Source organism: Fundulus heteroclitus, chromosome 13 (assembly GCF_011125445.2).
Source record: "Fundulus heteroclitus isolate FHET01 chromosome 13, MU-UCD_Fhet_4.1, whole genome shotgun sequence".
Lineage (NCBI taxonomy): Eukaryota > Metazoa > Chordata > Actinopteri > Cyprinodontiformes > Fundulidae > Fundulus > Fundulus heteroclitus.
In genome coordinates, this window is record NC_046373.1 from 37,912,390 (window position 1) to 37,928,757 (window position 16,368).

The 16,368-nt window shown below is 41.6% G+C and overlaps 1 protein-coding gene across 2 annotated transcripts; it reads right to left on the reverse strand.

Annotated features, from left to right (window-relative positions):
• Positions 1-463: 463 nt before the first annotated feature.
• On the reverse strand, positions 464-16,208 carry LOC105918871 (T-cell differentiation antigen CD6). Of its 2 annotated transcripts, XM_036145679.1 has the most exons (13): positions 14,614-16,208; positions 13,501-13,672; positions 12,957-13,022; positions 8,051-8,332; positions 6,757-7,071; positions 5,268-5,324; positions 5,056-5,187; positions 3,753-3,863; positions 3,466-3,588; positions 3,217-3,288; positions 1,864-2,037; positions 1,518-1,616; positions 464-1,433 (listed from the first exon to the last, which is right to left on the reverse strand). In XM_036145679.1, exons 2-13 carry the CDS (start codon positions 13,550-13,552, stop codon positions 1,399-1,401), a joined length of 1,518 nt encoding a protein of 505 aa, XP_036001572.1. In that variant the 5' UTR covers positions 13,553-13,672; positions 14,614-16,208; the 3' UTR covers positions 464-1,398. The 2 variants fall into 2 exon arrangements, with proteins under 2 accessions (XP_036001572.1, XP_021167109.2); XM_021311434.2 differs by lacking the exons at positions 3,466-3,588; positions 14,614-16,208 and having other exon boundaries at positions 13,501-13,974.
• Between the last annotated feature and the right edge of the window lie 160 nt (positions 16,209-16,368).

The following is a 16,368-nucleotide window of genomic DNA, read 5'->3' on the forward strand; positions in this document are numbered from 1 at the left end:
GGTTTAGACGCTCCTGCTTCTGTATTCAGACACCTCACAATCTTTTGGCGCCACCTTGTGGAGATATTTCATTTTCTATGTAAAATATTGCATTTTGTGGATAAATTTTTCTGTTGCTGACCTCAAATACGTCCCCAGGAAGCTCATCAGGAGGAAGACGAGGGCGATTTCCCAACAAAGACGCCGGCATGAAGGTCTGGGTGGAGGAAAAACCACAAACCTTTCTGAGCTGCAGCCCAGATGCAGTTATTACTGGTCAGAGATTTGAAGAGTAAAGATCCTCCGTCTGCTTTGGTCTCATCATCATCATCATCAGCATCATCATCATCTGCTCAGGTGTGTCACGAAGAAACCTGCTGGCTTTTTAAGGCGAGAAAAGCCATAAACAAAGGCTGAAGTTTTCAAATAAAAATATTACAGCTGAAATGAAGCAAGAAACCAACAAAGACCAGAACCAGACAAGTTACTGAAAAATAATATTTTAATGTGTTCTCATGTTTTCACCACGGAGGGATAATCACAGTTAGGGAGCCAAAGCTGGAGCTCTTTAGTTTGATTGCAGATCTGCAGCACATCACAGGAATAAATTCAAGTTATCCTAACGATCAGCTTTGCAGCCAAACGTTAAACGAAAAGCACTAAATGACAGAAACGTCTACATTCACAGGCAGCTGACGGCTTCTGCTGAAGCTTCAGAGAACCGCGGCGTTTTCCTTCTAGCTGCTGCCGTCTTTCCTGCTGTTACGGCAGATTAACGTCAGACCCGGGATTAACGTCTGAGGAAAGGTCCAGTCGGACCGCGCCGCAGGGGCGCCTCATTAATACGCATACTAAACCGTTTTAATAGAAATACAACAAGAGGTTCTGAACCCGATTCTAAAATGATGGCAATTTAACCTGAAAAATCCTAAAACACTGAACAGAGCCAAAGCATCATCCTGCCACCACCGTGCCCGACAGGTGAAGGCGGCCATCTTGGTTCTTTCTCCTTCAGCCTTCCAAGCAGCCAGACTGGTTCAGGATCATGACCTTTGACCTGAGGCCGGTAGAGTCTAAGGTGGAGCTTCCTGGTTTCGGCTCATTTCTCTTCTTTTTTTTTCCAAACCAGAAAAACCTAAAAACCTCTTTTATGTTTCACATCTACAGTCTCTTTTCGACAGACTCTGACTAATTTGCTTATTTTAAGGAAATATTGGGTGTTTGGTTTATTGTAGATCAGGTAAAAATTAAAATACTTAAATAAAACTGTTTTTGCAATGTGATAAAAGAAATAATCTAAACTTTAGGCCTGTGGTGAATAGTTTGACCAGCTGTAGAGTGAATGAGAGCAGATCCGGACCTCTGGTGTGAGCCGCAGCCTCTCCTTCACAGACCGTCATCTTCATCAGAGGAAGGTCTTCAGTCTGGGCTCACAGGACAGTAGTCATCATCATCTGGACCAGAGAGAAGCGTTAGAACCTCCAGAACCTCCAGGAACCCGCTGCTGCTGCTGAGGGCGTCTCTCCTGCCACCTTTACCTGAACTCTGCGCCGTTCCTTCGGGTCCGAGCTCCAAACCAGTGTTGGTGTAGAGCGGAGGGCTTGAAGAAGCCCAGTTCTGGCCCGGTTCTGACGGTTCTGCAGACAGTTAAGTGGTTATGAAGCGGAAAAGTTTTCATCGTCCAGGGGAACCAGAGAAATGAAGGATCTGAATCAAAGTTTCAGGTAATTTTATTCTAACTAGTTTTCATCTTTAAGCTTTTTAACAAAACATCCATCAGGAAGAAGCTTAGAAATAATAAAATATCTGATTTTAACTCTCATCCAAAGATCCTTGAAGAGGAAATGTAGGAAACGTCTGGAGGGAGAGGGAAGCTGGACCTACCTGGATGTTCCGGGTCAGAACTGGGGTTCACGTTCTGGTAGCATTCACCAGAGGAGGTGCTGGAGGTTTCAAACGAGTCCTCGGAGATCTTTGACACTCTGCTGTACTGGAGACCCGCGGCTCCTTCCTTGTAGTCTGGAAACGCTGCCATGTCTTCGTTTGGAGGTCCGAAATCTGCAAGATAAAGAGGAAACATGGAAGTTCTGACGATGTTTCTCCACAAGGGGGCCTCGAGTCCAGAAGCTCAACGAGTTACGGGTTTGAAACTAAAACAAGGCTTTAGATGACGGTGAAGGTCATCAACGAGCAGCAGGAGCTCCAGCATCCAGGAGGAGCCGACCGAGGAGGTCCGTCTGAAGAGGAGGATCCTGGAGGCAGAACCAGAACTCTGTCTGTTCATCGCTTCAGGCTGAGAACCTGCTGAGAACCTGCTGGGAGAAGCTGAGTGTTCTACTGGGGAGAAGAACGTCTGGTTCTGCCTCGTAGAACCGCTACCTTCACCACCGGACCTCCAGTAAGCAGGAGAACATTTCCAGCTTTTAGAGGAGAGATGGTGGATCTGAGCTGAGGCGCTGCAACCAGCAGGAAATAAAATTAGATAAAAAGATGAAATACGAGAAGAGACGAAACCAAACAGCAGCTTAGGGGAGCCGGTTCTGACTGGACCCGCCGGTTCTGACTGGACCTCACTGAGAAGCTGAGCTGAGGTCCATCATGGCTCTTCAGACTCTTTAACAAACGTCTGATAAAGTCTTTCAGGGTCACTGAGATATTAATGTAAATGTGCAGCAAGCGAGAGACAAAATTACCTTAATTCAATAAATAAATCAGTTATTTAATAAATATGTGCTCATTTAAAGAAAACTGAACATACATGCATCAAATAAATAATCTATAATCATATAAATTTTGCAATAATTGGTAAAATGTAAAATAATGAATTTACATGTATAATTAAAATGTGAATTATTTGTATATTTAAAGCAAACAACATTTTTAGAGATTATTAAATCTTAGCATGAATAATTTTATCTATCAGCATCAAACAGTGGGCGGGGCTTTGTTTATTTTATAAGTTTTAAAGTGTTTCAGTTGGTTAATAAAATGAAAAATTAAATATATTTTATTTCTGATTGTATTTAAACGACCCCATAAATAAATATTTATCTGCGACTCCTCAGTAGTTTCGGATCTTTGCGTTTTCTATTTGTGGCTTTTGTCTTTAAAGTGTTTTCTTTAAAGTTAAACCAAATCAGAAGATCTGATCTCCTGACTGCTGCTGCAGATGAGAGCAAAGCCTGAGACGTGCACATTGCTGCATCTCTGCATCTCTGCAGACCTGGAGTGACTCACCTTCCTCAGCGAGGCGGCTGAGCGCCGAAGGCTCCACTGCTGCATTCAGGTCTGTTCGGTATCTCTGAGAATCTGCAGACAGAACGGCACGGTGCGTCAGTCCAATCACAACGCCGTCAGCAGAGTTTCTGTGCAACGTGCATCAATCTGCAGAGGCAGAAAAGAAGCTGCGGAGCAGCTTCAACCGCAACAGTGCAGATCGCACACAAAGCAAATGCCCAGAGAGCAAGAAAAAGGAAGGTAGCTCACTGCGGAAGGTTGATAAACCGACAGACGGCTGATTGCTCGGGTCATACTGCTCATAGTCTGAATCTACTGACGCGCTGTCAACGCTACTAATCTGGGTCCAAAGAATCCTGGAGTTGGAGGCGACTTGAGACAAAAACACAGAATGAACCGACTCGATGATGTGAACGCACGTTGCACAAGTCAGCAACCACCCATCACTGTGCTCAGAAACAGGTTATGATGAAGGAAAAGCACAGAAATGATTAGTGCTTAAAGCAGCTGCTGGACGGAGCTGTTCAGAGACTCACCGTCTGCCGGCCTGGCGTTAACAGAAACCAGGTGTAGGTTCTCCTTGTAGTGGTTCTGAGACTGATCCGTGGAAGATCTCTCACTGCAGCGAGTCTGCTGCAGCAAAGACACTGCACACATAAAACGAGACGCATCGATTAAAATAAAACACTTTAGAAGCTATTTATGAGCATAAAAGCATAAAAATGAAAAGAGGAGATAATCCTGTGCGCCCCGGCCTTCAGTTCATCAGGGGAGCCGGCGTCAAAGTTCTCAGCTTTGCTGACGACACTCAGGTTTATGTTGCCGTCTCTCCTGAGGACCAATCGATCCTGGATTCATTTTAAATATTAAGTCAAATGAATTTCTGCATCAAATCGTTTAGATGTATCACCTTTTTTCACTACTCAATGACATATTGGGCTGTTGGGAGACTGGAGAGACGTCCATTTCTTTATTGGGTTAATATTTTCATACTGCTAGCATGCTTAAAGGAGCAATTAGAAAACTGTCCTAATTTTAGATAGAAACAACTAAAACATATTGATGTGAAGAACTAAAAGGTAATATTTCAGATGGACCATGGTATGACGTCACACACCTCCTCTCTGTGTCTCTGGTTTAAATATTAAGTCAAATTTCTGCATCAAATAATTTTGACTCTAGTTTAATTTTTTTTTAACTCATTAACGAATTTAACCCAGAATGTTCTGCGGCTGGAGAACATTGCCAGAGCTCACGCAGAACCTTTAATACGCTGTTAGAACCTGCAGAACAGATGCTCTGCTGTTAGGTTCATGTTAGCCGACATCAACCGGCTCTAAAAGCTGCGGTTCAGATCTTATCCTGAGGGGATTTTAGAGCTTTTATCAGAGCCGCTCTTATCGTCTGAGCCAATCAGATCTCTCATCAGATCCATCAGGTCCTCTGGAAAAATTATTCTGATAATAAAAAAACAAAAGCCCGCAAAGAAGCGTTATTCTGAGGAGTAACATTCCTGTAGGGAAATAATAGAATTTGCTACATATTTACTATATATTTTTTAATAGTTGTGATTATTGTATCGTTTTATTGAAATTAGACTTTCTTGATTTTAATTACTTGTTATTTTTCTCACTCGTCAGTCATGTTTAAATCTTGGGTTTCAGCAGCGTCGGGTCCACCGGGTCCTTCATCCAACATCTCCTCTGTTCGCTGCGCCTTTCTCAGCCACGTTAAATCTAACTTTACTGCAGCGATTCGCTGAATTTACCGCAGATTTGACGTTATCACCTAAAAGCAGACGACCTGCAGACGAGCCCAGAGGGAGCAGGCGGGACTAACCGTGCCGTTGTCTGTAGAGGCAGCAGAGGACGATGTTCAGGATGAAAAGCACGATCAGCGCCAGAGACAGAACCATGATGGTGAGAAGTTCTGGAGATGGACCCTCAGCAGGAGAACTGGTGGTCATTAGAGCTGCGACAGACAGACCAGCATCAGATTTATCACAGATTCATGTTCCTGAAACAATCTAAGACTCTAAACCCTGAGTTTACCTGTGGTCTCCTGCAAAGTCACGGCTGCTGTGGTTTCTGCAGGAAACGCCACAGATCCTGCAAGACAAGCAGAGAAAAGCTTCCAGTTTCCAATCTAACTTACAAAGGTTTCCTTCTAACTTCAGCTTCTTTGTTGCTTGATTTTATCCTGAATGAGTTCAAAACCAAAGACTAATACACGCAGAACATAATGGGTGCACATTCTGCTGTGGAATTACATTTAGGAGCTAAAAAATAAGCACAAACTTAAATAACTTGTGCAAACTTTGCCATCTAAGTTAATATATGTCCCCTTGTGAAAGAAACAATAACCATGAATAAAATAATAACAGGTGTATAGAGATAATTTTCACTAAATCCTGAGTGAAAAGTGCTGAAAAAAAACTTTAAAAACAGTTTCCTGTTCTATTAACAAGATAAATCTGAGTGAGCATCTGTCTTTGTTTAGGAACCTTTGTTTAAACCTTTCATTCATTCATTTATTCATTCATCCATCCATCCATCCATGGAGCTCGGGTCACTGACAGAACCGGACCACAGTCACATCCTCCAGCTGCTCCTGGAGGATCTCAGGATGTTCCTCCTCCAGGAGGGAGATGCTGAGAGTTCTGGGTCTCCTCCAGGTGGAACCTCCAAAGGTCCAAACATCCCTGAGGTCAGAGTGAGCTTTAAATTCAGAACCTCTGGTTTATTTCCGCCCCTGCGTTCACGATGCAGACTGAGCATCTGCAGACTGTTTAATGACATCAGAACCTCTGGTTCTGATCAGGTCCAGATGCCTCTGACCGTTTCAGAAGAATCTAGTTCAGGATGTTGTGAGGTGGATGTTCTTAAGGAACCGCAGCAGATCAGAGAAGAGGATTTCTTTACAGAAAGGTCAAATATATCTGCTGACCTTAAACTAAAACAGGTTTTTCTCAGTTTCATAGATTTACCTTCACTGAACCACGGCTGGTTGTCACCAGAACTCAGGCAGGTTTCCATCTACCTGGAAGTGACCTGAAGCAAAATGTCTCGTGATCAGGTGTGTTCCCTTCACCTGGTTTAGACCAAGTGAGCCGTTTACCTGGATGCTAACAGGAAACAACATCTTCCTCGCTGTAAACACACCTCCACTCAGGAGGCTGGTGGTTGGAAGTGGAATCACAGAAATAATTTTTCTTTTACTCATTTACTTTCTGTAACGTTAACCTTCGTTCAGTTCTGTCTGAATTACAGTAAAACCATGATTGCATCTCTCAGAAATAAACCACATCATCACGTCTGCTGCCTCCAGGTTGGTGAAAAGAGGCGTCCGGTAAAACGTCTCAGCTTGGACAGCTGTGGCCCACAGACCAGATGTTTGATGGACACAGACCAGATGTTTGATGGACACAGACCAGATGTTTGATGGACACTGACCTGATGTTTGATGGACACAGACCAGATGTTTGATGGACACTGACCAGATGTTTGATGGACACTGACCAGATGTTTGATGGACACTGACCTGAGCACACCACCCCGGCGTCCTCTTTGTGTCCGCAGTCAGACTCTTCCTGCACCCCCCCACAGGCCCACAGGTTCTCCTCGTTCCCGGTGCAGTTCAGCTCGTCCAGGTGAACCGGTCCTCTCCCCGCCGCAAACAACCCGTCCTGACCCGTCACCCTGAGAGCCTTCCCACAGCGGAGCTGCTCACAAACCACGTCGCCCTCCCTCAGGTCCCAGCGGTCGTCACACACCGTCCCCCACTTCCCGTCCTTCCACACCTCCACCCGCCCGGCACAGCGGTCCCCGTGTCCCGCCAGCCGAAGGGACTGGTGACCTGAGGACGACAGCATCAGGCTGTTAGCTGCAGGAAATCACCGTCACACCTGAACAGCATGGAGTGTTATTATTAATACGGTTATCTGACAGGGACAGAACATAAAAAGAACATTGTTACAGTGCAACCGATGTTCATTGGTCATCTAGCTAACAGCTAATTTGCAGACCAGGTTCCTGAGACAAAACAATTACAAACAGTAAGACACAAACGTGAAAAACATACAGAAGATGTAATACAGATCGGGTGCCTTTTAATCTGTCATCTGTCATCTGATTGGTCCGGGGGTTAGCCTCTGGGAGGACAGCAGGGATGGAGACGTTTGTGAAGAAGATTAAAGGGTCACCTGGTTCTGCTTTAGACTTGGTGCCACAGCTGAGATTTAAAGTTTAACCAGATGAACCAAAAGATGACAGGACTGAGAAAACGACGTTGGTGGGAAGACTGCTACCTGTGTTGGTTACACCTGTCCAGTGTTATCCTGCAGGTGCTTCCAGTAAATCATGATACCTGAGAGGACCGCTCTAACTTCCTGCCTTATTTTAACGCCTCTCGCTCTAAAATGGTTTCTGAACACATAAAACACCTGGAAAATCAGAGAAAAGCATCTTCTGAGGAACTTTCTCTTAACGACCTTCATGCCTGCAGATGCAGGCGGTTTATTATATTTATTATTAAGTTACGTTTGTCTTCTACAGACTTTAAGCTCCTCAGTAATCTCTGACACCCTTCATGACTCCCTGTCAGCCCGTATCATCAGCCCTCCACCACCGTGCCTGAGAAGCTTTGGGGGTCTTCAGCTCGCCTCCTCAGCCCTGCTGCTCGTCTTCAGAGCCTCTTCCTCACTCCAGGCTCCTCAAACACGTCAGCCTGGTTTAAAGCTGTCGTCTCAGAGCTAAAAGTGATTGCTTCCTTATTTTCAGACGCCACAGCTTTTCTTTCATTCAAGGATGTTTATGATTTTAGAGGGAAGTCTCACCACAAACCACTTTGGTGGCCACGGAGCATGCTGAGTCGGCAGTCTTTGTGCAGTTCTGCAGACGCAGGTCGTGGAACAAGCAGCCCTGGAAGCAGCTGCCGTTGGGAGGCGTTGTGGTTTTCTTCACAGTGTGAACCGTTCCACAGTTCAGATCCCGGCAGATCCGTGCAGCCAGAGTGTCCATAAACCCCTGTGGGAGTGGAACCACCTCCCCACTATTGTTTCCAGGTATCCTGAGGGTCCACATGCATTTAGCTCCGAGGTGATGAACATACGGGTCCGCTGGGGGCAAAGAGGAAGAAAACGCAAAGCATGAGGAGCAGGAATTATTTTTCTGTGTTTGTTGTTTAATTGCATGTCTGCTACTACGAGCCGTAAAGCAAAATGCCCAAAGAGGACAATAAAGACTCTGATGTATAGGAACAAATCTGGGCTGCAGCGATCTGAAGGATCAAAGGAACATAGACCCGAGTGTCATCAGCCCGGTGAACAGACGATGGTGTTAGATAACGTCTGCAGATCTGCAGAGCAGTTAAACTTATTAAGAGCAGCAGCAGTTGTGGATTTGAAGTACAGTACAGGGTAAAAACCAAGACTTTAAGACAAACAGAAAAGTTAAAACAATGCAGCAAGATGCTGTGATCAAGGTGCCAAATAAATCTAAACCACAGATATAGATCAGCCTTTTCTCCCAGCACAGCTCTCATTTTAACAGAAGCAGATTCTGCAGAATAAAGTCCTCTAAAGCCACCCAGGAATCTGTCCTAAACCGCTTCATGTTGGAGTATTTCAGCAGAAACAGGGTTAGCTCAAACATAGCTCCATCCTGGGAGAAGAAGAGCAAGCGGTTGAGGAACATAAATACATCAGTGTTCATCTGGACAACAGACTGGACTGGAGACGCAACAGTGAAGCCGTCTGTAAGAAGGGACAGAGCAGACTGGACTTCCTGAGCAAGCCTAGATTAACAGACTAAAGCCTGTTAATCTAACCCTGCTAACTCTGTTAACTCTGCTGTTCAGATTAAATCACGGCTGAATTACGGCAGATAACGGGCTGAACGTGTCTCGTGTCTTTGTTACCTTTGCATTTATAATTTTTCATGTTTTTCATTTGTTCAAAGATATTATGCTTTGCTACGTTTTTGTCTACGACAGTCAAAAAGTAATTTTTGCAAGTGTTTTTCCAACATTGCCGTTGCCAACCTTTTTTCCATTCATCAACTTTGTTAAAGTGTTACCATTTTTCATTATTTAATGACATATTGGGCTTTTGGAGGGGAGACTGGAGAGACGTAATTTTTTTTATTGGGTAAATATTTTCGTATTGCTAGCTTCTTAAAGGAGCAACAAGCAAAATTTCATAATTTTAGACAGAAACAACTAAAACTGGGGTGTCAAACTCATTTTGGTTTAGGGGCCGCATTCAGCTTAATCTGATCTCAAGAGGGCCACACGAGTAAACTCATTGCAAGATTAAATAATAAACTAATAAAAGTGGACTTGTTGTTGATTTTTATATTAAATGAATTTCACTTTTACACAATATATTATGAATAACCTCAGCGTTTTTAAGAAAAGTATTTGCAATTTCAACAATACGTTTACTCAGTTAAACATTTACTTAAGTGCATTATGCATAAGAACTGATCACAGTGATTGTACAATGTTAAAAAACATTTATTCACATTTTTTGGAACTTAAAAACACTGTCCTGCATGACAAAATACATCAAACAGATAAAAATTAAGAAATTATTTAAAATCAATTTTCACATCTGAAGTGCTACCATGTGCTGATTAAAACACAGCGCCCCTCATGGGCAATATAGGAACTGCAGATTTTCAATTAAAAGAAGTACATGTTTTTTCAATAATTGTTTTATCATTCTCTTCCTTTTATCTCTTCTTTCTTTCACCTTTTCTTGTTTCTTCTTGTTCTTCCTTTCCCCTCCTACTTTCCCATTGTAGTGTCCATATCATTCGAGATATTCCCCGCATGAATCATAATAAAACTATTCACATTCATAAATCAAGTGGAGCACTATGGCAAAAGCAGTTCTGCTCCACTTGTGAAAGTCAAATCTGATGAGCTCTTTTTGGCATTAAGACAACAATTCTTATTGCCACATTGCCAGACAGGACACTGGGGGGGGAAAAAAATCATTGTTGAATAATGATAATGCATTTAGCCACCGGGGCGGACTAAATTGTTCGGCGGGCCGGATCCGGCACAGACAGGTTGGCAGAGTTAGGCAGGAAAAGTCAAAAGGTTTCATTAAAATGGTTTCACTGTTTTCTTTTAAGCTGTGTCTGAAGTAAATGTCCTGGAGTTACAAGCATAGCTGCGGCTAGCTGCTATGAAACTTTGCTGATGTAGTATGAGCGTGTTTTTACGGTTATAACAAACTTTATTTCCATAAGGGTTTTACACATTGATGGGATATTAATTTTTGTGTTTTCCCGTTACGACCAAATAGAGCTTAAAAGTATTTAAAATTAGCGCGGAATGTCCACTAGCATAGCGCTATTAGCTTCCCGTATAACATTAATGCTACCACTGAGTCAACACAACTATGGTTAGTTTTAAACATAATGCTTGTTTTCATTTCACTCCGCCATCGTTCTATAATGCTGTGAGCCTTATTACATCAGTGATAGGGAAGATTAATGTTGATTTAATGGTGTTTTGTATAACTTTAGGGTTAAACCTTCAAGCGACCGATCGCTAAAGCGCCCTTAGCTTTCCCGTAGAATAATTGCATTAATAAAATCAAGTGTCCTAAAGGTTGTTGATTTTTCTGAGCAAATCATTCTTTAAAATGTTATTTTCTCAAATAATGTTTATCTCAGGATTTGCATTGTGAATGGGTTGAAGCACATATTAAAATGTTCTGATTTAGTTAAGCTAATTTAACCTCATTCCATGTTCTTTAAGATGAACTTTGGTTCTTTAACTCAGATCTGCAGGGAACCAGGATTCACTGAATCATTCTGATGATCAACCATTTTATTTAGTCTTTTTGTTTCTTTTGTGTGTAAATAGTTCCTTAGCTTCTTTTTATCTTCATTTTGCTTAGTAGTTTTAGTTAAGTTTCACTAGCCTAGTAGAGAGGATTATTTGATTGCAATATAGTGTTAATTCAGATAAACAGCATTCTATAGAGATGTTCTCGTGATTATCATTTTATTTCTGTTAATTAATTCTTTAACTTTAAAAGAAGTTGTCACTCCTTTATTCTACATGTGTGCAGAGTTTGCTGTTAAAAGAACGCCAGAGCTTGAAATCATCCCTTTCAACTGTTGTCCTGATATCAGCTCTAGAGCTGATATTCACCAGACAATACCTAACAGACAGAGAGTTATTCATTAAACATTAAATAACTTAAAACATGCGTAATGGCACAACAGTCATAGGAGGCGACGCATAAGAAGGTAAAGGAGGGGCCGGGTTGCAGCTGGAGCAGATGCATGGCTCGGCATCCATCTTGCTTTGGTCTACAGACAGTGCTCACCCCCCCCCCCCCACCCCCCCCCTCTAAAAGCACGGACCCTGACCGTCCTCTTCATGACACCGTCTTTGGAACAGAGAGTGTCTTAAGTCAGAGGCTCCTTCAAATTCACTGCAATAAAGACCGCTATGAGAGATCCTTCCTGCCAACACCGTCAACAGTAACTCTTTGAAGAATTTGGATCAATACGAGTTATACTGATATTTGAATTAAAATTCATTAAAAGATTAACAGCAGTTGGCTTCTTTCTAGAAGAAGTGGAAGCAGCAACTGGGAAATAATTTATGTATAAGCAAGTCAATCCACAAAAGATGAATATATTTCAGTAAACGCTTAAATACGCTGATCGTAGTATCGCCGGCAGCAGAACAGCAGTGGAGGAAGTACGAGAAGATCAAAAGTCCATAGAGAGAGCATAATGTAGAATATGAAAATATAATCATCCTATTGTCCTTCTGAATAAAACAAAACCAAAGACATGAGCAATAAAGCAAAGAACAAATAATGTAAGGATTTACTACTCAAGGACATCAATTTAAGGTCAGAGTTGTGAAACATGAACCAAAAACAGATTAATCTAATTTAAAAAGGCAAATAAAAACCGATGCTGGACAGATGAACTTTTTTTAGAGGATTTAAACACGATAAACCATAGAAGACGTCCCTTTGGGCTGGATTTACTAACGTCTCTCTACTCAGGGGTCCTCAGGCCTTTACAGGCGGGGGCCATGCTGATAATCTGAGCTCGGTTCTGGGGAGAAGATCGGACCCCCTGATGGGTTCACTGGGCTCATCAGAACAACAGACAAACAGGTTATTAGGCTATAAAGAAGAAAATTCATCCAGAGGAAACAGGCAGACCTGGAGATCTTTCTGTTATTCACTGATTTTAAAACCTGAGATTAGGTTTCCTCAGTAGCACCTGATAGAAAAGTCCAGATTAAAAAGAGTTTCAGCGGTAAGAGGAAGACAAGGACGGGAGGTTCTGTGTCGGGCGGGGCTGATGGTTCCCTGGAGACCGGGTCTGAAAACAGATCCGGAGTAAAAATAAATGCATTTATGTGAGGGAATATTTGGCTTCATTCAACAATTTTGCGTTTCTGCTTCCTTCTGTGCTTCCCTTCCTGTTCTGTGGGCAAAACGAAGCTCTGCGGCTAAATTTGAGGAAGCAGCTGAACTTGTTTGTGTCAAACAGTAGCATGGCTGCGTGGGAGCGCTGCGCCCTGCTGCCATTTCAGTTTGATCTGCAACTGCAGAATCCACCCCGATGCATTTCCTAAACTGGTAACCCCACATCCTGTCACTGCTGCAGCACCTGACGGTGGATGGTGGCAGCACCATGTGTGCGCTTCAGCATCTGTCTGCTGGAAAAGCTGCAGATCAACTGTTTACTCACTGCTCAGGTCTTCAGCTTTCTTTGTTGCATTTCTCTCTGCTGCTGGAGTGGAAGGGAGCAGTAGAGCTGAAGTCATGAGAAAAAGAGTTTTTATTTATGTGGAACAGCAGCAGCATGCATGACGCAACAAGCACAAAACACATTTACCAGTTTACCATGGCAGCTCTTGTTCATACCAAACCGAACAACTAGTCATCTTTCTTTTTATTCACATCGTTAAAATCAAACAAACTTGTTAATATATAATAACTTGTTGGGAGCAACTGGAACTGCAGGTCCAAACAGAAATGACCCGATAATTTCTCCAAGTCCACTTGAATAATTAAAAAAAAAAATGTTCCCAATAAAACAAAATGAAGACAAGAAAAGCAGAAATTTATCCTGAATCCTGAAACAATCAACGAAAAAGACTCCAGCTTCACCTTTTCTTCAAACTATTATTTTCATATCCAAGATTAAAGTTCTGCTGTCATGGAAAGAAAAAGTTCTGCTTTTCAGACATTCCCAGAACCAGTTTGAAAACGTATAAAAGTGTCAGATTTACCTGGACAGAGCGAGCTCAGCTGGAGGATGAAGAGGAGCTGAATCAGCTTCATCTTGGTGCAGAACGAGGAGACGATCCTCCAGCTTTGCTCTCGGAACGTTGACTGAAGCGGCGCAACAGGAAGTGAAACATCAGAAGCTTCATCACCGACTCTCTGCTTCTGATTTCAAAGCTGCACATGAAACAATGATTTTAGTGAAGAAACATGAGACTGTAAACGAGATAACCTGCAGGAACATTTGCAGAGAGGAAGTGAAATCTGTCAACAAGCATTTAAGCAGAAGGAAGTCTCTGACTGAATGCTTTATAATATCATAATAAATTATTTTATTCACAGCTCATCCATTAAATTGGTCTGTTGACACTCGGCCTGTTTGAACGGCTCTACTGGTATCAAATCAACAGATTTCCTGTGTTGGCCCCTCCTGGGCGACCTGCTTTGGGGCCCCTTTGGGAGTCCGGGGTTATGGGTCCCCTGACCCCTGCCTCTGTGCTCGGGGAAGGCCGGCCTTTGGTTCTCCACAACCACTATCGAGCTATTTCCTTCTGGATAATTTTCACATAAACTAGTGCACTCTCACAAACTCCCACAGGTGCTGGGTCCCAGTTATTAAATGTTCACTTATATACAGAAAGCCTATAATTTATTTATTTATTTTCTTTCACTTTCTTTTTTCAGGTATCACTTACACATGTCAGCTTAAATAATAATACATATGATTTAGCAATGGCATCAAGGTGTTACTCGATTGTATCTGTTGCTTTATGTCTGTTGGTTGTGCTGTTCTTTTGTGTCTCTTTCCAGGTGATGGAGCAGACAGAGGACGTTTTATCATTCTCTCCTCTTTTCTCTTATTTCACCTCTTCTCTTTCTTTTTTTTCTCTTCTTGTTATTCCTTTCCTCTCCTTTCCCATTGTAGTGTCCACATAATTTGAAATTCTCCTTGTAGGAATCACAATAAAGCTATTTACATGCACAAATCAAGCGGAGGATTATGGCGAAAGCTGTTTGCTCCTTTTGTGAAAGCAAAATCTGTTGAGCTCTAATTGGCATTGAGACATCAGTTCTTATTGCCACATTGCTAGACAGGACACTGGGGGGAAAAAAACTACCCTTTGGATGGTTTTTCTCTGTGTTTTGTTTGTAGTGTTTACATCCCGGCAGCAGTGTGCAGTGATGGGTTTGTGGAGCTCTCAGTGAGGAACGATGGTGCAGTCTGGATAGAGAAACCTAAATAAACAAGTTATTAATCTCATAAACGCCTCCAAAGATCAGAGTCCAAAGTCCCTCAAGGCTTCATTCTTGGGTCACTTTTATTCTACACAAACATGCGCCCCCTAGCTTAAGTTATGGATTACTGCAACCATCTTGCTAAACATACAGCAGCTGGAAAAAGAAAACTTTATATCTGTTGCTGCTACGTCCGTTAGAATCAATGTGCTTATAGTATCACTATCAGAACCTCTAAATTAATGCAGAAAAGTCAGAAGTCATCCTTTTTCATCCCAACAACGTTAACAAGGTCAGATGAGGATCAGTGAGGTCAAAGACCAGTTATGACCTAAAGCTACATTTTTACATAAGGTCTGTTACTAAATCCACCCACCATCCTCCAAACACACCAACAGAGTTAATTTCTCTGTAAAAACAGGATACTTTTATTTTCAGTAGAGCAGCTTATCCAAAATACTTGCTTACATTGTTTTATTTTCCTATATTTTAATAATGTATTATCATTATCATCTATGCTATATAAATTTGCCTTGCCTTTAATATATTTCTCGTTCTTAAAGGTAATTTTCTATACTTGTGAAGCATTTGATGGTTCTTTACAAATAACCCAGTTACTTCATTTTAAAACCTGCTGAGGAACCGATTATTTTTACTTTTCTGCTGTGGTAAAACTGCAGATACTGTTATTTTTTTTTTTTTATTATTAAAATAGCCGCTTTAAATGGAATTTTGGAATGATGTTTCAGATTATTACCACCAAATAAAATAAATGATGTTAATGTATTTTTAAAGCATCAACTAAAAGCCATTAGGTGGGTTTTCAGGAACTCTGGGATGTTCTGTTGAAAAACAGGAATGTTATTCAGGAGGAACAGAAGCAGAATACAGCAGACAGGAAGCTCCTCAAAGCTAAACGGTGGATAAACAAGAGAAGAAAGATCTGCATTAAATTATAAAACATTAGACATAAAAATAATATGGTTTTATAAAAAGAGTAAACATCCTTTAATCATGGAGATGCTGCTCCAGAAGAAACATTTTCTGATTCCAAACCTCAGAGAGAAAAACAGAACTGGAATTACAATCTGGATTATAACAGAGTTATTAAAATTAAACATTTGTTTTTTTATATTGGAAAATATTCCTGCCTTTCAGACTCAAATGTTTTGGCATTTTAGGAACAAAACGATAAAAGAAACTGTAAAATATGCAACATATCTTTTACAATATGTTGAGAGGAAATACAGGTTAGTATTTCTACCCTTATTAGGACACACGTATATAATTCAATTTATATACTTTCATTCACTTTATTAAACTGCATTTATGCCTGAACCTTAAAAAAAGGGGACCTGCCACATCAGGACTGGGTATATGCACTGAGCAATATTATACACTAGAGTCCTGATTTTGCTGAAAAACTGAAGTCACTGGCCGCCATCTTGCTACTCCCTACTCTCACAGAATCCCACAGGATTTGGTTGCAACAACAAGCAGTTTTCTGGCTGTGTGAAAACGTTTCACAGGTAATTCTACAGTCAGTGGATGTACTAACACTATCAACTACTAGGAAATTAGGTGCTGAGATATTTTACATGTTATTCATATAAAAAAAAAAAAAAAATTATTTATAT